The sequence below is a fragment of the Myodes glareolus genome, chromosome X, assembly GCF_982192425.1.
Source record: "Myodes glareolus chromosome X, mMyoGla1.1, whole genome shotgun sequence".
Taxonomy (NCBI): Eukaryota; Metazoa; Chordata; class Mammalia; order Rodentia; family Cricetidae; genus Myodes; species Myodes glareolus.
Window position 1 is genome coordinate 39178695 of NC_142053.1, and position 22448 is coordinate 39201142.

Below are 22448 nucleotides of genomic sequence, written 5' to 3' on the forward strand. Positions count from 1 at the left end.
CACCATGTAGCCCCTGATGAAATGAAATGTAAGATATCTTCCTGCCTCTGCCTTTCCAGGGCTAGGAATAATTCAATAACTCTTTCTTGGATGACTTTTTTTTTCCCATAGGAAGAAGGAACAGTGGGCTGCGATCATAGGTACATAGACTCAAAAGAGATTTCCCTTAAGACGGGAGGAAACTTGCTATATTCATGTGCCCTCCATCCTTCTGGCTCAATGTGGACCACTATGCGGGAGTTCAACGGAGCCTGAGGCTGGTCAGTGATCGAGTTTTGTGAAACACAGTTCAACTGGGCACGGACCTGGAGGTTTTGGGGGTGGGTGGCTTTCAGCGGGGCTCAGACACCCTCGACCTCACCTCACTCATCTGGGACAACAAGAAAATCAAGGGTCTGAGAATCGCCATCGCTAATTTGGAGAGCTCCGAAAAGAACGGAGACTGAAAAGTCCCGCCCGCCGTCCTTGCAGCCTGCAGCCAGGCAACCGGGCGTTATGCCAGCCAATCCTAAAGGGACTCAAATTCTTCACCAGCCTCTCCCTGGGCGGAAATGACGCGTCTAGTCGTGCCTGATTGGCGGAAGCAATAATTGCTTTGCGGCAGGCTAGTAACTTGCTCTCTTTTTGGCTTCCGCCCTTGTTCCATGTGAGAGACAGGCTACTGTGATGCACGCGACCAAAGCTGCGAAGGGGTAAGAAGTAAAAGGGAGATCCCGGGTCTGAGGGCTGAGTTTCCTGGATTTAGGGAGGTAGACGCCACCTTGTAACACTCAGTAGTTATCCGTCTCTCAAGACCCTGCCAGTAGTTAAAGTATCTGCTATTCGTCTTTTAAAGCCCCTTAATTTAAGTTGATTTTGCGCCTTTGGTTTTCGGCTCTTTAAGTGCGACGCTGTTAGACCTAATGGTCGATCAGATCTATCTCTTGACAAAGTTATTATTATTCGTTTCCCTTTATTTGTCACGTGCCCATTTTCTGTCTGTACCACGCGCGATCTGCGCAGGCAGTGCCAAATTGTGTGAAAGTCGTCCACAATATTTTCTCCCCAGTGGTATTTCACGTGTTTCCCCTCAGCGTTATAAAATCTAAATGTAGTCCATTTGGTAACGTTTGCCTAGTAAATACCGAGATACTCTGTTAAGTAATAGTAGACTCTTTCTAAATACCAGTCTCCTTAGTTAAACACCCGTACTCGGGTGGTTTCAATTATTCGCCTATCTCCCCAGTGCTGGGTACAAAAATTTTGAATGCACTTATTAAGACATCGGACTGGTAGAAGATGCATAGACTCGCTAATAGAATGTTTAAAAGGTTAATTAGGAAACTGCCTTTACCTCAAAGACCAGCAGTAGCATTGGTGGGAAATGCAGTGTCAATCACTAAGGATTTTTGTTCATTCTTTTTCTTGTGAATTTGAATGGTGTCAGTTACTGTTGCCTTGGAGGTGTTGCCTTACTTCGGTCTAAATGTAAAGTCAAATTGCCAAAGGTGCTCTTACTGTTGCGCTTCTGCACCTCTTTTCGGGCTACTCAGAACTGAAAAAAAAAAAAAAAAAACACAACGGAATGAATTGGTTTAGAACAGCGGTTCTCAACCTTCCTATACCGCGACTGCTTAATTCAATTCCTCATGTTGTCCTGACCCCCAACCATAGTATTATTTTCGTTGCTACTTCATAACTGTAACTTTTCCACAGTTATGAATCGTGATTATCTGTGTTTTCTGATGGTCTTTAGCAACTCCTTTAAAAGGATCGTGCGACGACCTCCAGTGGGTTGAGAACCGCCGGTGGAGACGTTATTTTTAAAAGAAGGGTTATTTCGCGTGCTAATATTTATGTGTTGCCTTTTTAAAACAGCCTTTTGGCTTTGAGCCAGCAGGAAGAACTAGTGGACTTGCCAACCAACTACCCTTTGAGTGCCAGTGAAGATGAGGTGGGTGACAAGCGTTGAACTGATTCAAAATTAGGGCGAACAATGCATTCCTGGAGAGGAAAGGATTGGAGATATATATATATATATGGGTGCGCAGGGGTAGGGGGGAGGGAGGGTAGAACTCCAGCATCTGCTGACTGAATTGTACGCCTAATTTCTTGACAAAATCCTTAAGTCGTTTCCCCTCCTTCTGTCTAAAACAGTAACAGTACCGATATTAACGATAAGGAAAGGTCAGAGGTCATGGTAGTCATCCAAGAACTCAGGAGCCTGAGGCAGGAGGATCTGAGATTTGAGACCAGCCTCGGCTGTTAACCGAGAGCTTGTCTTCTTTTGTTTATAAGGGATTTTATGAAGCTCAGTGGCACACACCTTTAACCCAGCACTTGGGAGGCAGAGGTAGTGAATCTATCTCTATTATTTTGCACGGTCAGCCTGGGGCACATAGTAAGGTCCAATCCTGGCAAGGCTACGTAATGAGACCCTGTCTCAGAAGGGGGTGGGGTAGTTTCTCCTGATAAAAAGCCACTTTGAGAACTGTGGTTATGACTTGAACTGTTGGTCAGTGTTTCTGTATGAAAAAAAACCACTTTTATACAGAAACACTATTTTAAGCTGATTTCATTTCTTTTGGAGGAGGGTTCGAGACAGGGTTTCTCTGCAAACAATAATTAAAATATCAGCAGATTCATTTGCAGTTACTAAGCTGACCAAAAAACACAGGGTGGGGGGCAGTCTCGAGACAAGGTTTCTCTGTAACCACCCTGACTAGCCTCAAACTCACATGGATCCACCAGTGCTGGGTTTAAAGGCATGAAGCATGACTCACCACCGCCTGGTTTAAGATGTTATCTTAAAATCAGTTAGGACGTTCCAAATTACTAAGGCTCTACATTCTTTTTTTTTTTCTTTTTTTTTTTTTTGGTCAGGGATCAATTGAAGGATCTACATTTCTTATAGTGTTTGGATTAATTCCAAATCCAGCTTGGATTAGAGTGGTCATGTAATATCTCATCTGAATCCCCTGTTCTCTGCCAACCAGAACCCAAATTTGTATGTGCTCTTGTTTCCAAGTTGTCTTTCCCCTCCTCGTGTTGTCCTAATGGAGTTTCCTCTTCTGAGTCTAGGGGGACAGTGATGGAGAAAGAAAACATCAAAAACTCCTGGAAGCGATTGGTTCCCTTAGTGGAAAAAATAGGTAACATCTCTGTCAATTTGGACTGCTTATAATTAGGTCCGTCTGTCTGCCTGTCTTCCATCTTTCCTTCCTTCCTTCCTTCCTTCCTTCCTTCCTTCCTTCCTTCCTTCCTTCCTTCCTTCCTTCCTTCCTTCCTTCCTTTGTGTGGGGATATACATATGCCACTTAGCACAAGTGGAGGTTATAGGACAACTTGTAAAAGTTGTTCTTTCCTTCCATATGGGGGATTCAGGGATCACACTCAGTTTGGTTTGGCAGCAATGGCCTTTACCTCTTGAGCCATCTTGCTGGCCCTACTAAGATTTATTGAATAGCTCATGTAATATTAGTACCTGTGTGTAGCAGGTACTAAACTGTATGATTGTTGGCTATTTTCCTTATTGCTGTCAATGTATTAGAACTCGTACATTGGAAGTTTTATTTAATTCACACCTCTAGTCTTTTGAAGCATTGAATACACATTAACCACATTGAAGTTAAAATTTTAACTCCATGGTCAACCATTTATAAGAGCAGGACCTGGATTCAAATTTATGGGTGCTTAAATCTTTTTCATTATATTACATTGTATTTTTTTAAGGGCTGGGGCTATACAAAGAATATGAGATGCGGATTAGACTAAGTCAAAAGTTAGAAACAGTTTGGTTGCTTTGACAAAAGTGGACCATGGGGTGTGGACCATAAAACCACAACTGCCTTTGAAGAAAGAAACATTGTGCTTAAAAATGTAGCTCAGTGGTAGAGCGTGTATGAAACCCTAGACTTCAGCATCTTAGAAACAAAACAATAAATGAAAGTGTTTTGCGTTCCCCATGCAAATGTGTCCATTTCTAGTGAATCCTTTTTCCTAATTTCAGGTGGAAATCGGTTGAAAGATCTGAGGCTAGTTTGAAAGTGTCTGAGTTTAACGTTAGTTCTGAAGGTAAGGAGTTTTTGATATTTTGTTCATTTTTTGTTTCTTTTTTTTTTTTGAGACAAGGTTTCTCTGTGTAACCACCTTGGCTGTCCTGGAACTCTCTCTGTAGACCAGGCTGACCTCAAATTCCTAGAGATCCATCTGCCTCTGCCTCCAGAGTGCTGGAATTAAAGGTGTACGCCACCACTGCCCAGCTCCTGAAGGTAAGTTTATTGGAGCCTTATCAGAGTTGTTTGGTGTTGGTAAACCAATGAGTTTCCATTGTCGTGACTAACAGGAATATGGGTGAGGAGTTACTTATAGGACCTAGCATGACCCCAAATCTGGTGTATTACCGAAAGCCCACTGCAACACTGGTGGGGACTCAAGAATGCTGCACCCCTTGACTTTTTAAGGACCTGACCATGAAAATCTCTGTGGCTGGCTGCTCATAGCTCTTCTCCCCAACAGTTGTTAGTTATTTCTATAGAGCTGTGTCATAGGGGTGGACTTGGATAATCTTGCAAGTTTCTGTGTACCCAGACATGCGACCCTTGTTTTTTTCCTCATGAGCCTTCCCCCTCCGTCATGGGGTGGTTTCAATTCGGAAGCAACTGCCGTATAACAGGCCAACTCTTACTCTCTCTTTCAAGGTGTTCCCTTAGATTTGAAGTGGGGTACAGATAGCCAATTTGGACTAAGCGTTGTGCCACAGCAAGTCACTGGGGTGATTGAGTCTCTGGTCAGCCGCTGTAACAGGAAAGTTTCCTTCTGTGACCAGTTAAGGCTGACAGTGGCCATGATCTCTTAGCACTTCAGGCTTTTGAGTTTCATCTTGTAGTCTTTAGTCTACTATAGGTTGATTTTGATTTTTTTATTTCGGACTTCCTGAACATCAGCATCTTTGCTATGGTTCCCTCCAAAGCAGCATGTCATAGGGCAAAGGGATCAAGACAGAGACTCCTAGGCCTCCTCAGCAAAAAGGAAATGTGGTGGCAGACCCTTACCTGACTGACCTAGGGAGAGGTGTCAGACATTTTTTAACCCCATTGATTTCCTAATCAATAACTAAAGAATGGACACATGTTGAGTCTTGGAAGCTTAGTAGTATCTAAGATTTTATTTCATATACCCTGCCCCCTCAAGAGTCCCTTCTTATCCCGAGTTGGGGGAAGAGGGAAAAATGACAATATTGTGCCTGTTAGAAGTACATGATCTACGAGGTGTGGTGGAATATACCTTTTATTCTCAGCACTCGGGAGGCAGAAGCAGGTGTATCTATGAGTTCAAGGCCAGCCTGGTCTATATAGCAAGTTCCAGGCCAGCTAGGGTTACTTTCTGAGGCCCTGTTTGTCCCCACCAAAAAAAAAATAGGTCTAGTAAGTGGCATAGTTACTGTGTCTAGATACCATTTTATTACCCTTTTCTGAACTTTGGCAGATTCAATGAGTTTGTGCTTTTAGTAATCAACACTAGAACCTCAGAGCAGTTAGCAGTGTACTACCGGTAAGCTAGCTGAATTGATTCAACAGGTTTCTATTGAGCTTCTGCAGTGTATCCACCAAAGCAGCTAAATCAACAGCAGGTGAATATTCTAGATACTAAGTCAGCAATGAGAAATAAGGGGTGATCAGATGGGCTCTACAGTCTAGGAATGATGGGAAGAACTAAAACAGGATGATGCATCAGTGGCCTGTGTCTTTAATCTCAGTACTTGAAAGATGCAAGAAGATCAAAGAGCAGGAATTCAAGGCCAAGCTTGGCTACACAGTTCAAGGTCACCCTGGTCTACGAGAGATCCTATCTTAAAAACAAGACAAAATCTAGGTGGTATAATGACTTAAGGGAATACTTCAGATTGATTGGTCATGAAAGGTCCTTGAAGAGGCAAGGTTGAAGGGAAAGGAAAGTCAACCATACAAAGGTGGGAGAAAGCATTCCTGTCAAAGGAACAGCTTAGGAACACTTAAAGAAAAACTCAGGAAAAGGACTTATATCACTCGAGTATAGTAGAATGTTGTGAGTTAGAGTTAGCTGCAAATGAAGACCGAATCCTATCAGGATGTGTCCTTTGGGTTTATGAGATTCTAGGTACAATTAAGCAGCCTTGAATTATTTTCAGCAGGATTATGACATATTGAAATACATAATTTTAAAAACTTACTGGCTGCCGTGGGACGAATTAATTGCAGTGAGACAAGAGTAGAAGTAAAAAGACAAGGAGAAGGTGCACGGTGGTGGCACACATCTTTAATCCCAGCATTCAGGAGACAGAGACTGGAGGATCTGTGAGTTTGAGAACAGCCTGGTCTGCAGAGCAAGTTCCAGTGCAGCCAGGGCTGTTACACAGAGAAACCCTGCCTTAGCTGCGGGCCGGTGGTGGAGGAGGAAAAAGGTAAATAACTGACTTTTTAAATAACTTTTTCTTCTCCACCCCCTAACATATTTGGAAATGTACAAGATTAGTGACGTCACTATGCCTAAAGGATAAAGGATTGAAATAAGAATAATTTGTACTTATACATTCTTGAGACTATCAACATATTCTATTCAGGCTACTCCCTACCTTATATTGTGAATTTTTTTGTCTCACCTCCAAAACTGACAACTGTTGGCCTTTTCACAGGCTCTGGAGAAAAACTGGCCCTTTCAGATCTGCTTGAGCCTGTTAAGCCTTCCTCCTCATTGACTGCTGTAAAAAAACAACTGAGTAGAGTCAAGTCAAAGAAGACTCTGGAAGTGCCCCTCAACAAAAGAGAGGTTGAACAGGTACATTACATGGAAAGCACCCCCTTATAAAGGGAAGAACTTGAACTGAGAAAGGGAGGAAAAGTAGGGGTGGCTGAACTCTTCAGAAGTGAGCAAGAGGTCAGAGTTTCTGGTTGTTGGGATGGGGATGACAGAGAAAGAAACATTACCTTCTGGTTTCTTGGTAGTCCTTTGAGCTTGATGTGGGATCTCATGGTCCTTTCCTTTTCTGTACTTTGCCTGGTTTAGATCCACAGAGAAGTGGCTTTCAGTAAGACTTCACAGATCCTCTCCAAATGGGATCCTGTTGTTCAGAAGAACCGGGAAGCAGAGCAGCTGGTTTTTCCGCTGGAGAAGGAGCCAGCTTCCTTTGCTCCCATTGAACAAGTGTTTCTTGACTGGAAGGTGAGGGCAACGAAACAAAAACAAACCCTTCAACCAGTCTGAAGGAGTTTAACCCTGAATGTCAGCTTTTGTCATTTTCATTCAGTGATCAGAAAAGAGAGGAGACATTATGTCTTAGCTGTCAGTCAGGAAACAGCCGAGCCATACGGTAGCTCTGCAGTCATTCTGTTTGTGCTTAGGGCATTTAAAACATGAATTTATGAGTTTCAGTGTTAAAACATCTGATCACAAAGATTGGGACATGGTGACACATACCTGTAATCCCAGCACTTGGGAGGTGGGAGCAGAAGAATCAGGAGTTTGAGGCCAACTTGAGCTAGCTACATGAGACTCTGTCTCAAAAACAATTTTAAAAAGTATGTGTGTGCCAAGATAAAAGAAACATACTATGTTTTCTTTTATATAATTTATTTTTGTTTTATGTTCATTGGTGTTGTGCCTGCCTGTGTTTGTGTGATGGTGTCAGATCCCCTGGAACTGAATAGGTGGGAGCTGCCATGTGGGTGCTGGGAATTGAATCCAGGTCCTCTGGAAGAGCAGCCAGTGCTCTTAAATACTGAGCCATCTCTCCAACCCATATTTTCTTTCTTTTTTCATGTTTTTTTCTTATCCCCCAGTTCTATTTTGTTGTGATGCTACCACCCAAAAATTATATTCCCATTTAATGACAAGAACTCCAGTGAGTAACTCATGAAGGGAGGAGGAATACTTTAAAGCATGTTTCCCAAACACTGACCCCTGCCACTATGCATAACCATGGGGGTGTAAGTTGGGTGGGGTTTAATGTACCAATTCTTCTTTATTACTGGGTATTCTTCCCGTTTTAGGGGTTTTGAAATCTTGTAAATGAAATAATGCCTGTAGCAAATGAGGGGGCTTTGGTAGAATGGCAGTTACCCTCTTGGCAAATTGGTCCCTAGAGTCTCTTTTTTACTATATGAACAACCCCTTCAGAGCAGCCAGCCTACTTTCCTAGTATACCAATGGTATACCAACGGTATGGAGTCTCTACTAGAATGGTCTGTCTTAAAGAAAAATGGTCAAAGAAAAGAGTACCTACACCATAGATAGATAGATAGATAGATAGATAGATAGATAGATAGATAGATAGATCTGACTACAAAGGTGTTACATTTCTCTTTGCTTTCTAAAAATCCAGAAATGATAGTGTCTTATGTCAGGAAGTTGAGCTAATTAAAACTGCATTGCTTGCCACCATGACTAAACAAAAAAAGCTCTGTTTTCTGATAGTATTTTTGAAGTCACTACCATTCTCTTTCTAGGATTCTTCCTTTTCTACATGAAAAAGAGATCAGGTATAAAGTGTGGCTGCAGGATGAAGGGAGACTTTAGGAAAAAAATTGAAGAGGTAATAACAATTTACAGGGTTTCAAAAAAAAGTATGAAAGCTATGTAGCAATGTCTCACGCTGCCCCGCCTGCCTTCTACTCAGTTTTACTTCTGTGCCTGCCCCAAAATAACCAGTTTTATAAGTTTTTATTGTTGATTTAGAGTTTTCTTTCTTTCTTTTTTTTTGTTTTTTTTTTTGTTTGTTTGTTTTTTCGAGACAGGGTTTCTCTGTAGCTTTTGAGCCTGTCCTGGAACTAGCTCTTGTAGACCAGGCTGGCCTCGAACTCACAGAGATCCACCTGCCTCTGCTTCCCGAATGCTGGGATTAAAGGTGTGCGCCACCACCACCCGGCTAGAGTTTTATTTCTATATTCATAAATTTTACCCATTTTTTTTTGATGGAGAAAGTGGTTTCCACACTATTTATGCGCCGCACTTTTTCCAAATGATCATATATGAGAGTTAGCAGGAGAGTACCATGTCAATGAAGGAGACCACATTAAGAATGGCCCAGCCTCTTCATCCGTGAGTGGGGCCCAGGTGGTATATTTTGAGAATACTGTGCCATTTATTCTAAGATGTATTCCTGAGAAACTATGCTAGTATGGCACAGAAAGAGAAAAGAAAGAGTTTGGCTAGCAGCTTCCAGTTCTTTCCTTGCAACTTAAGAGTTCAAAGTACCAGAGAGGGTAACAGAACTGCATTTCTGGAGGTGGACATCAAAAAATGCCTGCACTGTAGGAAGTTTCACTTTCTAAAATTGCACTTAACTCTAGCTGAAGAGTTAAGAGAGACAAAGTGGAAGAAAGCGTTTGTAAACTGTACCGTTCTCTATAAAGGATATAAAGTAACCTTTACACCCACCCCACCTCCAACCCCCTCTCTTTTTCTTTTCAGTCACCACCTGCATTTTCCAAAGTGTTCACAATGTATCCTAGCTGTTACATTTTGCTTTGAGGCACCACCTCCTTAGGCTGGCCTTGACCCCTCTTCTCGACCACCCTCTCTGTCCTGGAATGGCGGGCATGTACCACCACGCCTAGTTCCTATACCCGAATTTTAAAGGCTGTGAACAAAGAACAAGTTCCCCTGTTGTACCTAATCTGAACCAAAAGCAGATTTTCTGAAAAGTGAAGTGGCAGGCCGTATGTCATAGCTTTTGCCTTTAATCCTGGCACTCGGGACACGGACAGAGGACTGAGGCCTTGAGACCCATCTCAGGAAAGGGATGTGCCTAGATGAAGCGGTGCATGCCTACAATTCCCGCGTTTGGAAAAATAAGACTGGAGGATTTTCAGTTCAAGGCAAATTCAAGGGAAGGAGGACTGGGCATGATGTCACAGGCTTGTAATCCTAGCTGTTTGGGAGCCTGAGGTAAAAGTTTGAAAGGTCCAGTCAACCAGGACACTTTAGCAACTTTCTGTCTCCAGCTGAAAACTTTTTAAAGTTGGGAATAGAAAAAAATGGCAAAGTTCAGTTGTGTTTTAAGCTTTTTATATATATATATAAATTTTATTTATTATGTATACAGTGCTCTGCCTGCATATGTATCCCTGCAGGCCAGAAGTGGGCACCAAATCTCATTACAGATGGTTGTAACCCACCGCGTGGTTGCTGGGAATTGAACCCAGGACCTTTGGAAGAGCAGGCAGAACTCTTAACCACTGAGCCATTTCTCCAGCCCCCGTGTTTTAAGCTTTTACACAATGAAGCAAACCTACTAAGGACGTGTTTTGGGAAGAGCTGGTCTCCGCTGCTGTTTCTGCTATCTCCCGTTCCCTGTCCTACTGCTGCCTGTCTCAAAGTGCAGTAGTAATGGGCCTCCAAGTTGCCTTATCCTAAGCCCTCCTCGGTTTCAGCCTGTCTGGCAACAGCATGAACAACGGCGTTCTTAGGCACTCTCCCGCCCTTGGCTTCTGCTCTGTACTTCCGCTGCTTGGTTTCTCCAGCTTTTCGTGAGCCTTTCGGATCTTACTCTGTCAACTCTGTGAGTTGGCTGTCACCCTCAATCTCTCCCAAACTCTAGTCTCACAGCCTGTATTTGGGGCATGCCCACACCTCCATGTGAACTGTCCCACCAGACATCACACTTTTAGATTCTCAAGCCTTAACCACCACCTTTATTCAGTTAGCAACCTAACTCCCCACCTGGATCACCTGGGTTGAAAACCTGGCTCCTCTGATCCCTACCCGCTCCCTTAGCTGTCCCCCTCCCTAGCACGTGTGGTAGACTGATCTTATCAAATCTGTTATGGCTCCAGATGCTTGTTCTCTCTTATTTTCAGTTTTGCTGCCCTGGTCAGGATCCACACACTCACCACGCTTTCCATTCTGAACCACAAAATCACTCGGCACGCTCCCTACTTAAAAATCCATCACGGGCCAGGGAGAGGCCTCAGCATTAGGAATGCTAAGTGCCATGCCTGACAACTTGAGTTCTAGCCCCAGGACCCACGTGGTGGAAGAAATTAACTGACTCCCCAAAATTGTCCTGTGACCTCCACCTGTGCCCCATGGCATGAGCGCCTACACCCGTACTCACGTGCTCACACACATAATCAGTGTAAGAATTCAAATCTATTTAAGGCACTCCACTTAAGCAAAATAAGAATGCCTCGTGGTTTTAGCTGTGCTGAGCAGCGCATTGTTCCCTTACATATCACTTACTTCCTGGTACCTGTGTTTTTATGCTCATCTGTCTGGACTTTTCCCACTCTTGAAAGAATTGTGCTTAAGCCTCAAAACCTAAATCTAAGAGTTATTTCCTTCCCTCTCAAACCCACCCACCTCCTAATCAGGATTAACAAACCCTTCATGTGTGCTTACCGTTATAACATTTAACCCATTAATGGGACATTGTTAGTAGCATGTGTATCTCTTTGCTCTGAGCTCTAGGAAGACAGGATCTATCTTAATTAATTGTGTGGTCCTAGCACCCCTCACAAGTGCCTGGAATGTAGCTGAAATCAATAAATGTTGGCAAATTGAATTGGATTTGAAGGGCGATTACAACATTGTAATATAAATCACTTTGTAGCCTGTGATTGATCACTTCTGCAGATACTAAAAATGGAAGAACATGCACCTTTACCATTCGGTAGAATAGGTTTATGGCTAAATCAATAACACCGTGTAACATGTGATGATGTGTATTTATGCGTTTGCTCAGATATTTGTAAGTTTACTACTGACCATGATGCATGTGGCTACTGAAGAAAAACATGCATAATATGTGAGGTTTGGAACTGGCTGTTGCCGAAGGCTGCCTTTGTGCTGTGTCAGGATGGACTATGGCCTGATTGGCCTGATGATTTTAGTCATCCTCACAGTGTCAGTCAAGTAGCAAATGGCATATTTGATTGACATGTGAAATAACTGGTGCAGTTTCTTTCATAGATACCACCTGTCATTCAAAAGGCACTGGAAACTAAGGAGTAGGAGCCAGAGTTAGAAAATGAGTGGAGTTAAGTTTGAATTACAAGAAAGCTTGATAAATATTTGAAAGGGAACACATACCCTGCCGTAAGATAAATTACTAGGCAAAATCTACCTAAGAATGACTGTTCTTGTCTTTTTGGTAATGAATAAAAAGATGAGAGCCAGGCATAGTAGAACAGACCTGGCAGCTCTTGGAAGGCTAAGGCAGAAAGATTGAAGTTTGAGGCTAGCCAGTCCATGCTGTATAGCAAGATTCTAGATCATAAAATCAAAATTGAGGGCTTGAGAATTATAGCTCAGTCATAGAGTACTTTCCTCACATACACAGGCCCCAGATTCAACCCTCAGCACTACCCAAATAAATAGGTACATAAATAAATAAAGTTCTGGGGAACTAGACATATGGTTTAGTGGTTAAGAGCTCTGGCTACCCTTCCAGAGGTCCTGAGTTCTATTCCCAGCAACTAAATGGTGGCTCACAACCATCTGTAATGACATCTGGTGCCCTCTTCTGGCATGCATAAATCTTTTTTTAAAAAAAAGTTCTGGGTTGGTTTTCCAGTTAATATCATCAATGGCAAATAATGCTTAAGATCTAACCTCTCCTTCCCTGTAGAACTATGATAAGACCCTGAGATTCCCAACTATAAGGTAATTAATTGGTGTTTGCTTCAAATATATATATAAAATATCATGGGGTTTTTTTTTTTTTTACTTTTGAGATTCCCAACTATAAGGTAATTAATTGGTGTTGGCTTCAAATATATATATAAAATATCATGGGTTTTTTTTTAACTTTTGTTTTGCTTTATTTGAGTCAGAAGCTTGCTATGTCACACAGCCTGGCCTTGAACTTGCAGCCATCAGCCTGCCTTTGTCTCCCAAGTGTACGGACTATAGGCATGCACCACCGTCACTTTGGCAGTTTTGGACTTTTGAAATTAACATGACAATTTAGTAATGCTCTCTTCCTAGCATTTAACTTGAGACTATCATGCTTAGATCCTTAAGAAAATTGATAACAGAAAATGATCTCCCCAAGTAATATTAAAAAGTCCCTGAGTTCCCTTGTGAAGTTGTCTAAATTATAATTTTTTAGAAGATTCAAGCTGAAGCCAGGCAGTGGTGGCGCACACCTTTAATCTCAGCGCTCAGGAGGCAGAGGTAGGCAGATCTCTGTGAGTTTACGGCCAGCCTAGTCTACAGAGCTAGTTCCAGGATAGTCAGAGCTACACAGAGAGACCCTGTCTCGAAAACAAATCAAGCTGAGTGGAATAGTACCTTCCTGTAATCACAGTACTAGAGAAGTTAAAAGAGGAAGACACTATGACTTCTGGGGCAGCCTGAGCTATAGTGAGTTTCAGGCTAGCCAGATCTAGACAGTAAGATCTTGTCTAAGGGAGGGAGGGAGGGAGAAGAAAACAAATTTTTAAAATTCAGAATAAAATAAAGCTTTGTCTGTTCCTCTGAACAGCTAGATTAGAACCTAAGGTTTGGCATGTTTCATTACCTCCTTAAGGCAAGAACCCCTCTGGAACAGGAAGTTTTTGACCTCCTGCATAAGAACAAACAGCCAGTGACAGACCCTTTACTGACTCCTGTGGAGAAAGCCTCCCTCAAAGCCATGAGCCTGGAAGAGGTAAGTGTTGTAGACTGTTTCGCATACCAGGCAAGCCATGGTTCTCCCAGCATTTGACTTCAAGTCCAGGAGTTACTGTAAATGTCATTCATTGTAGGCTAAGATTCGCCGAGCAGAGCTTCAGAGGGCCCGAGCTCTGCAGTCCTACTATGAAGCCAGGGCTCGAAGGCTGAAGAAAATCAAAAGTAAAAAGTAAGGAAGCCGTGGACCTCATAGAAGCAAGTGGTGTTTGGTTAATTGTGAATCCTTTGGAGAAAACTTTTAACATGATGTTTAGGGTCATGTTGAAGAACTCCCAAGTAGGAATGACGTCACCTTTTCCTAGAGCAATCTCATGTGGTTCTGCCACTTCAGGAATGCCCTCTCCTCTGCCTTTAGCATTTATACTTGACATTGACAAGAAGAGGACTGTTTGGTTACTCTTCTCCTTCCAAAAGACCATGGAGTGGTTCTGCAGAGTGGGCTCTGAATTTCCAGAGCGTGGAATCCAGTAGAACTTTTTTTTGGCCTTTCTGCCTCTCTAGAACTTGTTCTGTACCTTCTTTGAGCTATAGGAACAGGAGAGTCTGCTCTGCAGAAGTCCGAAGGGTTGGAGAGTCCTGGCCATTGTCTCAGGTTCCGTATTGACTGTGGTGGCTGTTCTAGTGCCTGCATAAGGAAACCCTTTGGATCCCGTGGGCACTTTTGCATGTGGCATTCTGCGTTTCAGCCAAGTCTCAGCTCCCATACCTCCTCTCTTACCCTGTAGATACCACAAAATTGTGAAGAAAGGAAAGGCAAAAAAAGCCATAAAAGACTTTGAGCAGCTGAGGAAAGTCGATCCAAATGCTGCATTGGAAGAACTGGAAAAAATTGAGAAAGCCAGAATGATGGTGAGATTGCCTCTTGCTTTTGACACCTTTGCTAACAACTATCCCTGAAAGGCATTAAAGATCTCATTTTGTCCTTCCTTTCTAGGAGCGAATGAGCCTTAAGCATCAGAACAGTGGCAAATGGGCCAAGTCAAAGGCAATTATGGCAAAGTATGACCTGGAGGTAAGAGACAGACCAGACAAAAGGAGATGGAATTGGAGGAAAGAAGAAAATCAGTACACAAGAATGGCAGCAGAAATAGAGTTGGGGGGGAAGTCAAAAGGATTAATGAAAAACCAAGAATATAGAAAGACAGCAGAAAAAAGGTTAAGGCAGAGAGAAAATGACCAGGACAAAGGTGGAAAAGGATGAAAGAAAAATAATATCAAGGCAACCCTAGTAAAAGAGGAAGGAACTTTTTACACTTTTATCTTTGTATTTCACTTGTTGCTTCCTTAAGGATAATTTGTCTTTCTGTTTTATTCTATGGCTACTGTTTATTTTATGTGTACTGTTTAAACAGTAAATGCTAGTAAGAAATGCTAAGTGAGCCAGGCGGTGCACACCTTTAATCCCAGCACTTGGGAGGCAGAGGCAGGTGGCTCTCTGTGAGTTCGAGGCCAGCCTGTTCTACAAAAGCTAGTTCCAGGACAGGCTCCAAAGCTACAGAGAAACCCTGTCTCGAAAAACCAAAAAAAAAAAAAAAAAAGAAAGAAAGAAAAGAGAAAAGAAAAGAAACGCCAAGTGAAATGGAAAAACTGAGTTTGTGGTTTTAATGGGTGAGTACTTACCTAGCATGGTGAAAGCTTGGGTTCTAGCCCAGCATTCTGAAGAAAAAATAAAAATAAAGACAGCAGCTTGAGTTTATTGTTGTTACACATACAACAAACCCAGTGCTAGAAAGGCAAGAATGGAGGTCGCTTTAAGAAATCAGGGGAAAGGTATTGCTATGGTCACTAACGACAAAGCTCCCATGCTGGGAACTCCTTTCTCTAGGCACGCCAAGCTATGCAAGAACAGTTGGCTAAGAACAAGGAACTGACGCAGAAGCTCCAAGTTGTTTCAGAGAGTGAAGAAGAGGGAGGCGCTGAAGAGGAAGAAGCCCTAGTTCCTGATGTAGTGAATGAAGTACAGATGAATGCTGATGGACCCAATCCATGGATGCTCAGGACTTGCAATCGTGATGCAAAAGAGGATGAGGTCCAGGCCGACTCGAAAGAACTGCCTGAGCCTGTGGCCCATGAATTTTCTGATAACGAGGGAAATGAAAAACCAGAGGCAGAGGAAGATGTTTTGTTGAAAGAATTTGAGGAAAGGAGATCCATTAGAAAAAGGTCTAAGCTCAACCAGGATGCTAAGCCAGTGGGTGGCCAAGAAACCAAAGGTGAGCTGTGATGGGGTGGAAGGGACAATTTCGTGTTGCTGTGTCTGGACTGAGAGAAGAAAGGAATGTCCACCCGTACATGCTCTATAGTGATTAACATCTAGAGACTTTCAAGAGGCTATGTGCTAAGCTAGCCTCTTAGCATTACTGGTACCTATAGATTTGCAATCTAGTAAGATGGTAAGTGTCAGAATGCATACATACTTTTAGACAAGAGGTAGACTTGGAGAAATTGTTAAACTGCTCCTAATGTCTGGAGTCTAATTTTTTATTTTTGGGGTTTTTGTCTTGCTTACATAAAGTGAGAAAATGGCATTTTTAGCACTTCATAATGCTAGATTTTATGCGTCTGTATTTGAGTGACACTTCCCCAGAATGAGTAGTTCTGCAGGCTACATGGAAAATGTATTTATTGTAGTGCTGGGAATGGGTTTCTTTTTTTTTTCTTGGTTGTTTGTTTTTCAAGATACTTCTCTGTGATGTCCTTGCTGTCCTGAAACTCAATTTGTAGATCAGGCTGGCCTCAAACTCAGAAATCTGCATGCCTCTGCCTCCTAAGTGCTGGGATCAAAAGCATGTGCCACCACTGCCCAGCTCTCCTCTGTTCCATGATGAGGTTTTCTATAAATAATATTCTTGCTCCAGAGGCTGCTTGAATTTTTTTTCTTAAATACGATCTCATGTAGCCCATGCTGGCCTTAAACTTACTGTGTCCAGGATGACCTTGAACTTCTGATGCTCTTGCCTCTGCCTATGGAGTGCTGGGACTACAAATGTGTGCTGTAGTGACTAGTTTTATACAGTGCTAGAAATTGAACCTGGAGCCTCGTGCTTATTAGGCAATCTTTCTACCAACTGAGCCACACCCCTAACCTATAAAAGTATTTAAAAGCAATGCCAGGCTTTGGGTTTGAGCTCTAGTACCACACTTTAAAATCAACTAAAAAGAATTTCGAGTGATCTTTCCAAGTAGAGTTGACTGTACAGGAAAGTTAAACCCTAGTCCCAGACATTAGCAGTCACCTGGGAAATAGGACCCTGTTTGTCCTTATTAAAGTGTATTTCATGCTACTTGGCACTCAGAAGTTGCTTGGCAAATACTCCTTAACTGGGAAACTTCCAAACTTCTGACAGCTTAATTTTTTTCCCTCCAGATTCTGCAACCAAGGAGGTATTATCTGAACTGAAGGCACTGTCTCAGAAACTCAGTAAGGACAATCGTCTGTCCAAGAAGCCAAAAGAGAGTCCAGCAAAGACAGTTCCCCTGGTCCAGGAAGAGGAACCTGCCCCAGAGGAAGAGGAGCCTCTATTGCTGCAGAGGCCAGAGAGAGTACGAACTCTGGAGGAACTAGAAGAGCTAGGTAAAGAGGACTGTCTTCCTAATAAGGAGCTGCCTGGAGCTGCAGTAGAAGGGGAGCAGGTGAGGAGGAACCCACAAGAAGAATTGAAGGGGAAGAAGAAGGAGAAAATGATCAGTCTACAGAAACTCCTGACTACAAGAACTCCTTCTGTGACGTCAGTGGCCGTTCCCACAACAGTAGAGGAGCAGGTGAGCAGAGCCAGGGTCCTGGGCTTGTACGGGCCAGCGCTAGAACAGAACGAGTCCTTCTTACACACAGCACAGTCTGAAAGTTGGTATTGCTGGGAATACATTTCAGGAGTTAAGAGGTCCAGATTACCGAGGTGCCAGGCAGGCCCCAAGTGTCAGTTTAACAGATGCAGATATATGGACACAGCTGAGCCACACAAGTCAAGCAGCCTAAATTCTGGGCCACTAAAGCTCCCTGGGGTGACTGTCAACCAGGTCCCAATGGAGGAGGTAGTCACTGAAAATTCTGGCTCGATCTCAGGCACGAGAACTCAAAGTTCAGTTCTGAGTTACTGCCATAGTTCCCCGCACTTCCGACCACCAGTGGTCTGCCCTCAGCCCCAACCCCAAATTTAAGTAATTAAAACTAATAAGACCTGTCTGCTTTTCCTGAGATATAAAGCTGCTGGAGCCCACATTCCGGCCACACTTGGAGATTCTGTTTTGACCCTGGCCATCTTTTCTCCCACTCTAAAACTTCCTTATTGAAGGGTTTAAATTGTGTCATGATGATGAGCTAAGGGTTATTCACCCTAGAGAGAAAGAAATTGAAGCGTGATTGCCTGATTGGTTCCTATTGCGAATCGATCATCCTTTCAGCACTTCCCCCTAGGGGGCGCTAAGATGTCACAACCCAGGATTCGGTCTTGTCCTGAAGCACTCGCAAGACAAGTTGCAGTTCTTGCTCTTATTTCTTCCCAGGAAGATGAAGTGGAGAGAGACCAAAAGCAAATGATAAAGGAAGCTTTTGCCGGGGATGATGTCATCAAGGAGTTCCTAAAAGAGAAGAGGGAAACTATCCAGGCCAATAAGCCAAAGGACTTGGACCTGACCTTGCCTGGCTGGGGAGAGTGGGGCGGGATGGACCTGAAGCCCAGCGCCAAAAAAAGACGGCGGTAAGTGGAGGGAAAAGCCTGTCAAAAGAGCACAGTTTCCCCATTCCACCCTGAAGTGTGTTCCCCGCACTTTCGACTAAATCCTGAATACTCCTTTAACTATGGCTTTCCAGGTTTCTTATTAAAGCTCCTGAAGGTCCACCGAGAAAAGACAGGAATTTGCCCAATGTGATTATCAACGAGAAACGCAACATCCATGCGGCAGCTCACCAGGTAAGGTTCCGAGCACTCTCTAGGTGACTAATCTCCACTACCTGCTTCTCTTGCTTGAGAGAACTCTTTTAGTAACTGGTGGGGAGAGGGATCGAGATGCTTTCATTTGGGGTTTGTTGACTTTTGCGTTTTTGAGACAACTTACCCCTGACTGGCCTTGAACTCCAATTGCTCCATGCCAGACACGACCCATACCTCTAATCCCTAACCTCAGCACCTGTTAAAGCCTGTTAAAGCCATATTTGGTGTGGTGGTGACCAACAGATCCAATTTGTCTTTTCCACTGACTGGTTGTGAGAGCAGCTAAGCCAGACAGGCTGTGCTGTTCTGGCTACTGACAAGGCTTAGGCTGAAAAGAGACCTTTGCAAGCAGTAACGGAGCCACCAAGTCACAGTGGAACTTGTATCCCGGATCATTCTGCTCTAAATGAGGCTTGCTAAAGTAAAAATTTACCAGTCTGCTGTACGCTTGGATTTGTAGTCAAGGTAACACTTGGAGACCAGAAGGTTTGAGTCATGTGTCAAGAAAAGTGGCGATGAACCATTCATTATCTGTCCACAAAAGTGAAGAAATTTTCAGTTGAATCATACGCTAATAAGCAAGGGATGAGCTGGATGAGGTGGCATCCGCCCTTAACCCCAGCAAAGGCAGGTGTATCTCTGATCTACAGAGCAAGTTCTAGGGTAGTCAGAGCTACATAGTGAGACCCTGTCTCAAAAGATATAATAATAGTAATAAGGAGCAAGGGATGTTTACAGTCTAGGAAACTAGAGCATAGGCATTGTCCTCTAGAGTATCACGGGCAATACTGAGTGCTGTTGCGTTGAGTTACATAAAGTAGAAAAGTTAGAAAATGGACAGAAGGTCCAGAGAGAAATTGGGCTTCTCTCGGGGTGAGTATGTGACCCCCCCCCCAAAAAAAATGTCATTGAACTGCATAATCTGCATGCTCCCTTCAGTCCTGTGGTTTGCCTCTCATTTGAAATGAGTTATGATTGCCCTTCTAAAAGATAAAAGAACTATGTAATAGGTACAGAACAGAGAGGAGGGCTGGGGGTGGAGCTCGGTTGCTAGACTCCTTGCCTAGCATGCACAAGGCTGTGGGTTCTGTTACTAGCATTGTAACATTGTAGCTAGACATAAAGCATACCTTTAATCTCTAATCTTAGCACTCTGGAGGTGGAGACAGGAAGATCAAAAGTTCAAGGTCATCCTTAGCTACCCAGTGAGTTGGTGAGCAGCCTGGGATACGAGGGCCCTCTCTCAAAAACTCAGGCAACAACAGTCATTCTGTGTGATCTCAATTTCTAAGCCAATCACTGCAGAAACTGTTGCCAATATAATTCCAGCCGAAACTATATAACTAAACAATTGGATATAGAAGGAGAGGGAAGAAACACCCTGATAGGACTGGTGAGGTGATTCAGTGGGTAAAAGCATTTGTTGCCAAGCCTGACAACCTGATTTTAATTTACAGGGGCCCACATTGTAGGAGGAAAGGGCTCCAATGGGCCAAAATTGCAGATGACAGCTAAGAGCGTGCTTCTCAGAAAGGATGGCCTTTCCTTCCCATGTTTATTTACTATTGTCACAGCAAATTAGGAAATGATTTTCCAGGAATCTTTCTTGACTTTTGCTTTGCTTTTTTTTTTTAGGCAGGATCTCATGTATAGCTTAGTCCGAATTTGAATTCACTACGTTCCTGAGCGTGGCCTTGAACATCTGTTCTTCCTGCCACCTCCTCCCAAGTGCTTGAATTATAGATCTATGCCACCACATCTAGTTTATGTGATCCCTGGGGATTGGACCTAGGACTTTATGTGTGCTGGATCAACACAACTGTCTCTTCTTTTTAGCTAGTTCAGGGGTTCTTACTTTTCCTACTGCTATGACCCTTTAATATAGTTCCTCATGTTGTGGTGCCCCCAACCATAAAAGTTTTTTGTGGCAAGTTAATAACTATCATTTTGCTACTGTTATGAAAATATCTGATATGAGAAAACCTATGAGAGGGTCATTTGACCCTCAAAGGGGTTGCGACCCACAGGTTGAGAACCACTGAATTAGCTAGACACCATAGGAGCAAAAGAATTAAATGTGTCAAAACAGGAGAGGACTCCTGAAACTGACCTTATGTTTTCATGCCCTCAGTAGCATACACGGATAGAAGAACATCAACCCAAACGAGACTTTTCCGTAGCCTAACGGGAAAGGAAGCCTTTTTCTTTCAGTACTGACATTGGGAAAGTGTTTACAAACCTGATGCTAGCACTCTGGAGTGGAGAAGAGCATAGGGCAAGGACCAGGAATTCAAGGGTTTTGTTCCTGCATTGTTTATTTTACTTCGGAAAATCACTTCCCCTGTCTAGACATATGATGTTGCCAAGGGAGATGGCTGGTGCTATCAAGTAGGGCCAACCAGCTCTGCATCCTCTGCCATAAGAGGATGAAGCTGAGCTCAAGAACCTGGAGGCATTCAGGATTCAGAAGCATATCTTTGGTTCCCTTAAAACATCAGTCATAAAGAGAAAAGGAAGGTAGATCTCTGAGTTCAGGACAGCCTGGTGTACATAGCAAGTTTCAGGCCAGTCAGGGCTACATTAGTGAGACTCTGTTAAAAAAAAAGTGGGGGAAGGAGAGAATAGAGAGCAGGAAGAGAATAGAAGGGTTAGAATCCTTTGTACATACAGGAGGATGTACAAATACTCCTGGGCTCCTTGAAGTGACAGTGTTGTATAAGTACACACTGGTTAGCAAGCAGCCTTGGAATTACTGTAGCCAGGCAGGACTGGTCTTCTGGGTTTTCAGTCCTGAAACCATTGGCCAAGCCTGAGAGTATGGGTACCAAAAAACTTCAAATAGATTAGCAGTCCTAAGATTATATGGGACTACGGGGTGCTTTGACCTCTCAAGCTTATCTCCCTTGTGATTGTCATATAGAACTGAACTATGGACCAGGCTGACCTTGAACTTGTGACCCTCCTGTCTCAGCCTTGCAAGTGCTGAGATTACAAGCATGAGCCATTATGCCTTCTCTAGGCTCCCTTTAAACAAATACACCTTAGGCCTCATGCCAAATCCCCCTTCTTTCCCTTCCAGGTGCAAGTGCTTCCGTATCCATTCACCCACCATCAGCAATTTGAAAGGACCATCCAGAATCCTATAGGATCCACGTGGAACACGCAGAGAGCTTTCCAAAAGCTGACTGCTCCCAAGGTTGTCACCAAAGCAGGCCATATTATTGAGCCCATAAAAGCAGAGGATGTGGGTTACCAATCTTCCCCAAAGTCTGACCTGTCTGTCATGCAGAGCAGTCCAAAACGACGCTCCAAACATCAGAAACAGCTGAAGAAGAGAAGAGCTCAATAGACTGAATTGTCAGAGGAGTGTCCTGACCATTCCTCTATTTGTCCTATGCTGCAAAATGAATTCCAAAACTGGCTTAATACACTGAATATAGTTAAGCCATATCTTAGAAATAAAGGCATTTTTACCTTTATAACTCGACTCCGTCTGTATTATCTCCCTGTTGAATTAGACACTTTGGATGCCCTACCTTTGTACTTCTCTACTTAGCACTTTGTAACGGGAACTTCACCTTCTTTCCTTACCAAAACTTGTAGCTGGTCATGAAAATGAAGGAAACTTATCCACATTGCTGGTTTCATGCATATCATCCATTAGTCATCATCCACTGTAAATACCATTTTATAATGAGGGATTGATAAAGCACTGTGTGGTTTAACCTCTGGATCTAGAAGCAGCATGTCCAAGCCACAGCTGAATCCTGCCCTTGGCTGGTCATGGAACCAAGCTGAAGTGGGGCCTAACCCCAGGAGTTGAAACTTAAGTCTTTTTGCATCTGAGAGCTTCCCTGCTCATTCGGGTTGCTGTGTAGAGTATCATTT

The 22448-nt window shown here is 43.2% G+C and overlaps 1 protein-coding gene across 1 annotated transcript; it reads left to right on the plus strand.

Moving 5' to 3' along the window:
• Positions 1-562: 562 nt before the first annotated feature.
• On the plus strand, positions 563-22042 carry Utp14a (UTP14A small subunit processome component). Its single transcript, XM_048439263.3, has 15 exons — positions 563-692; positions 1858-1933; positions 3061-3131; positions 3989-4053; positions 6653-6795; positions 7024-7179; positions 13487-13606; positions 13704-13798; positions 14355-14478; positions 14564-14641; positions 15455-15842; positions 16997-17391; positions 18133-18326; positions 18440-18539; positions 21640-22042. Exons 1-15 carry the CDS (start codon positions 667-669, stop codon positions 21907-21909), a joined length of 2301 nt encoding a protein of 766 aa, XP_048295220.1. The 5' UTR covers positions 563-666; the 3' UTR covers positions 21910-22042.
• Positions 22043-22448: the final 406 nt, after the last annotated feature.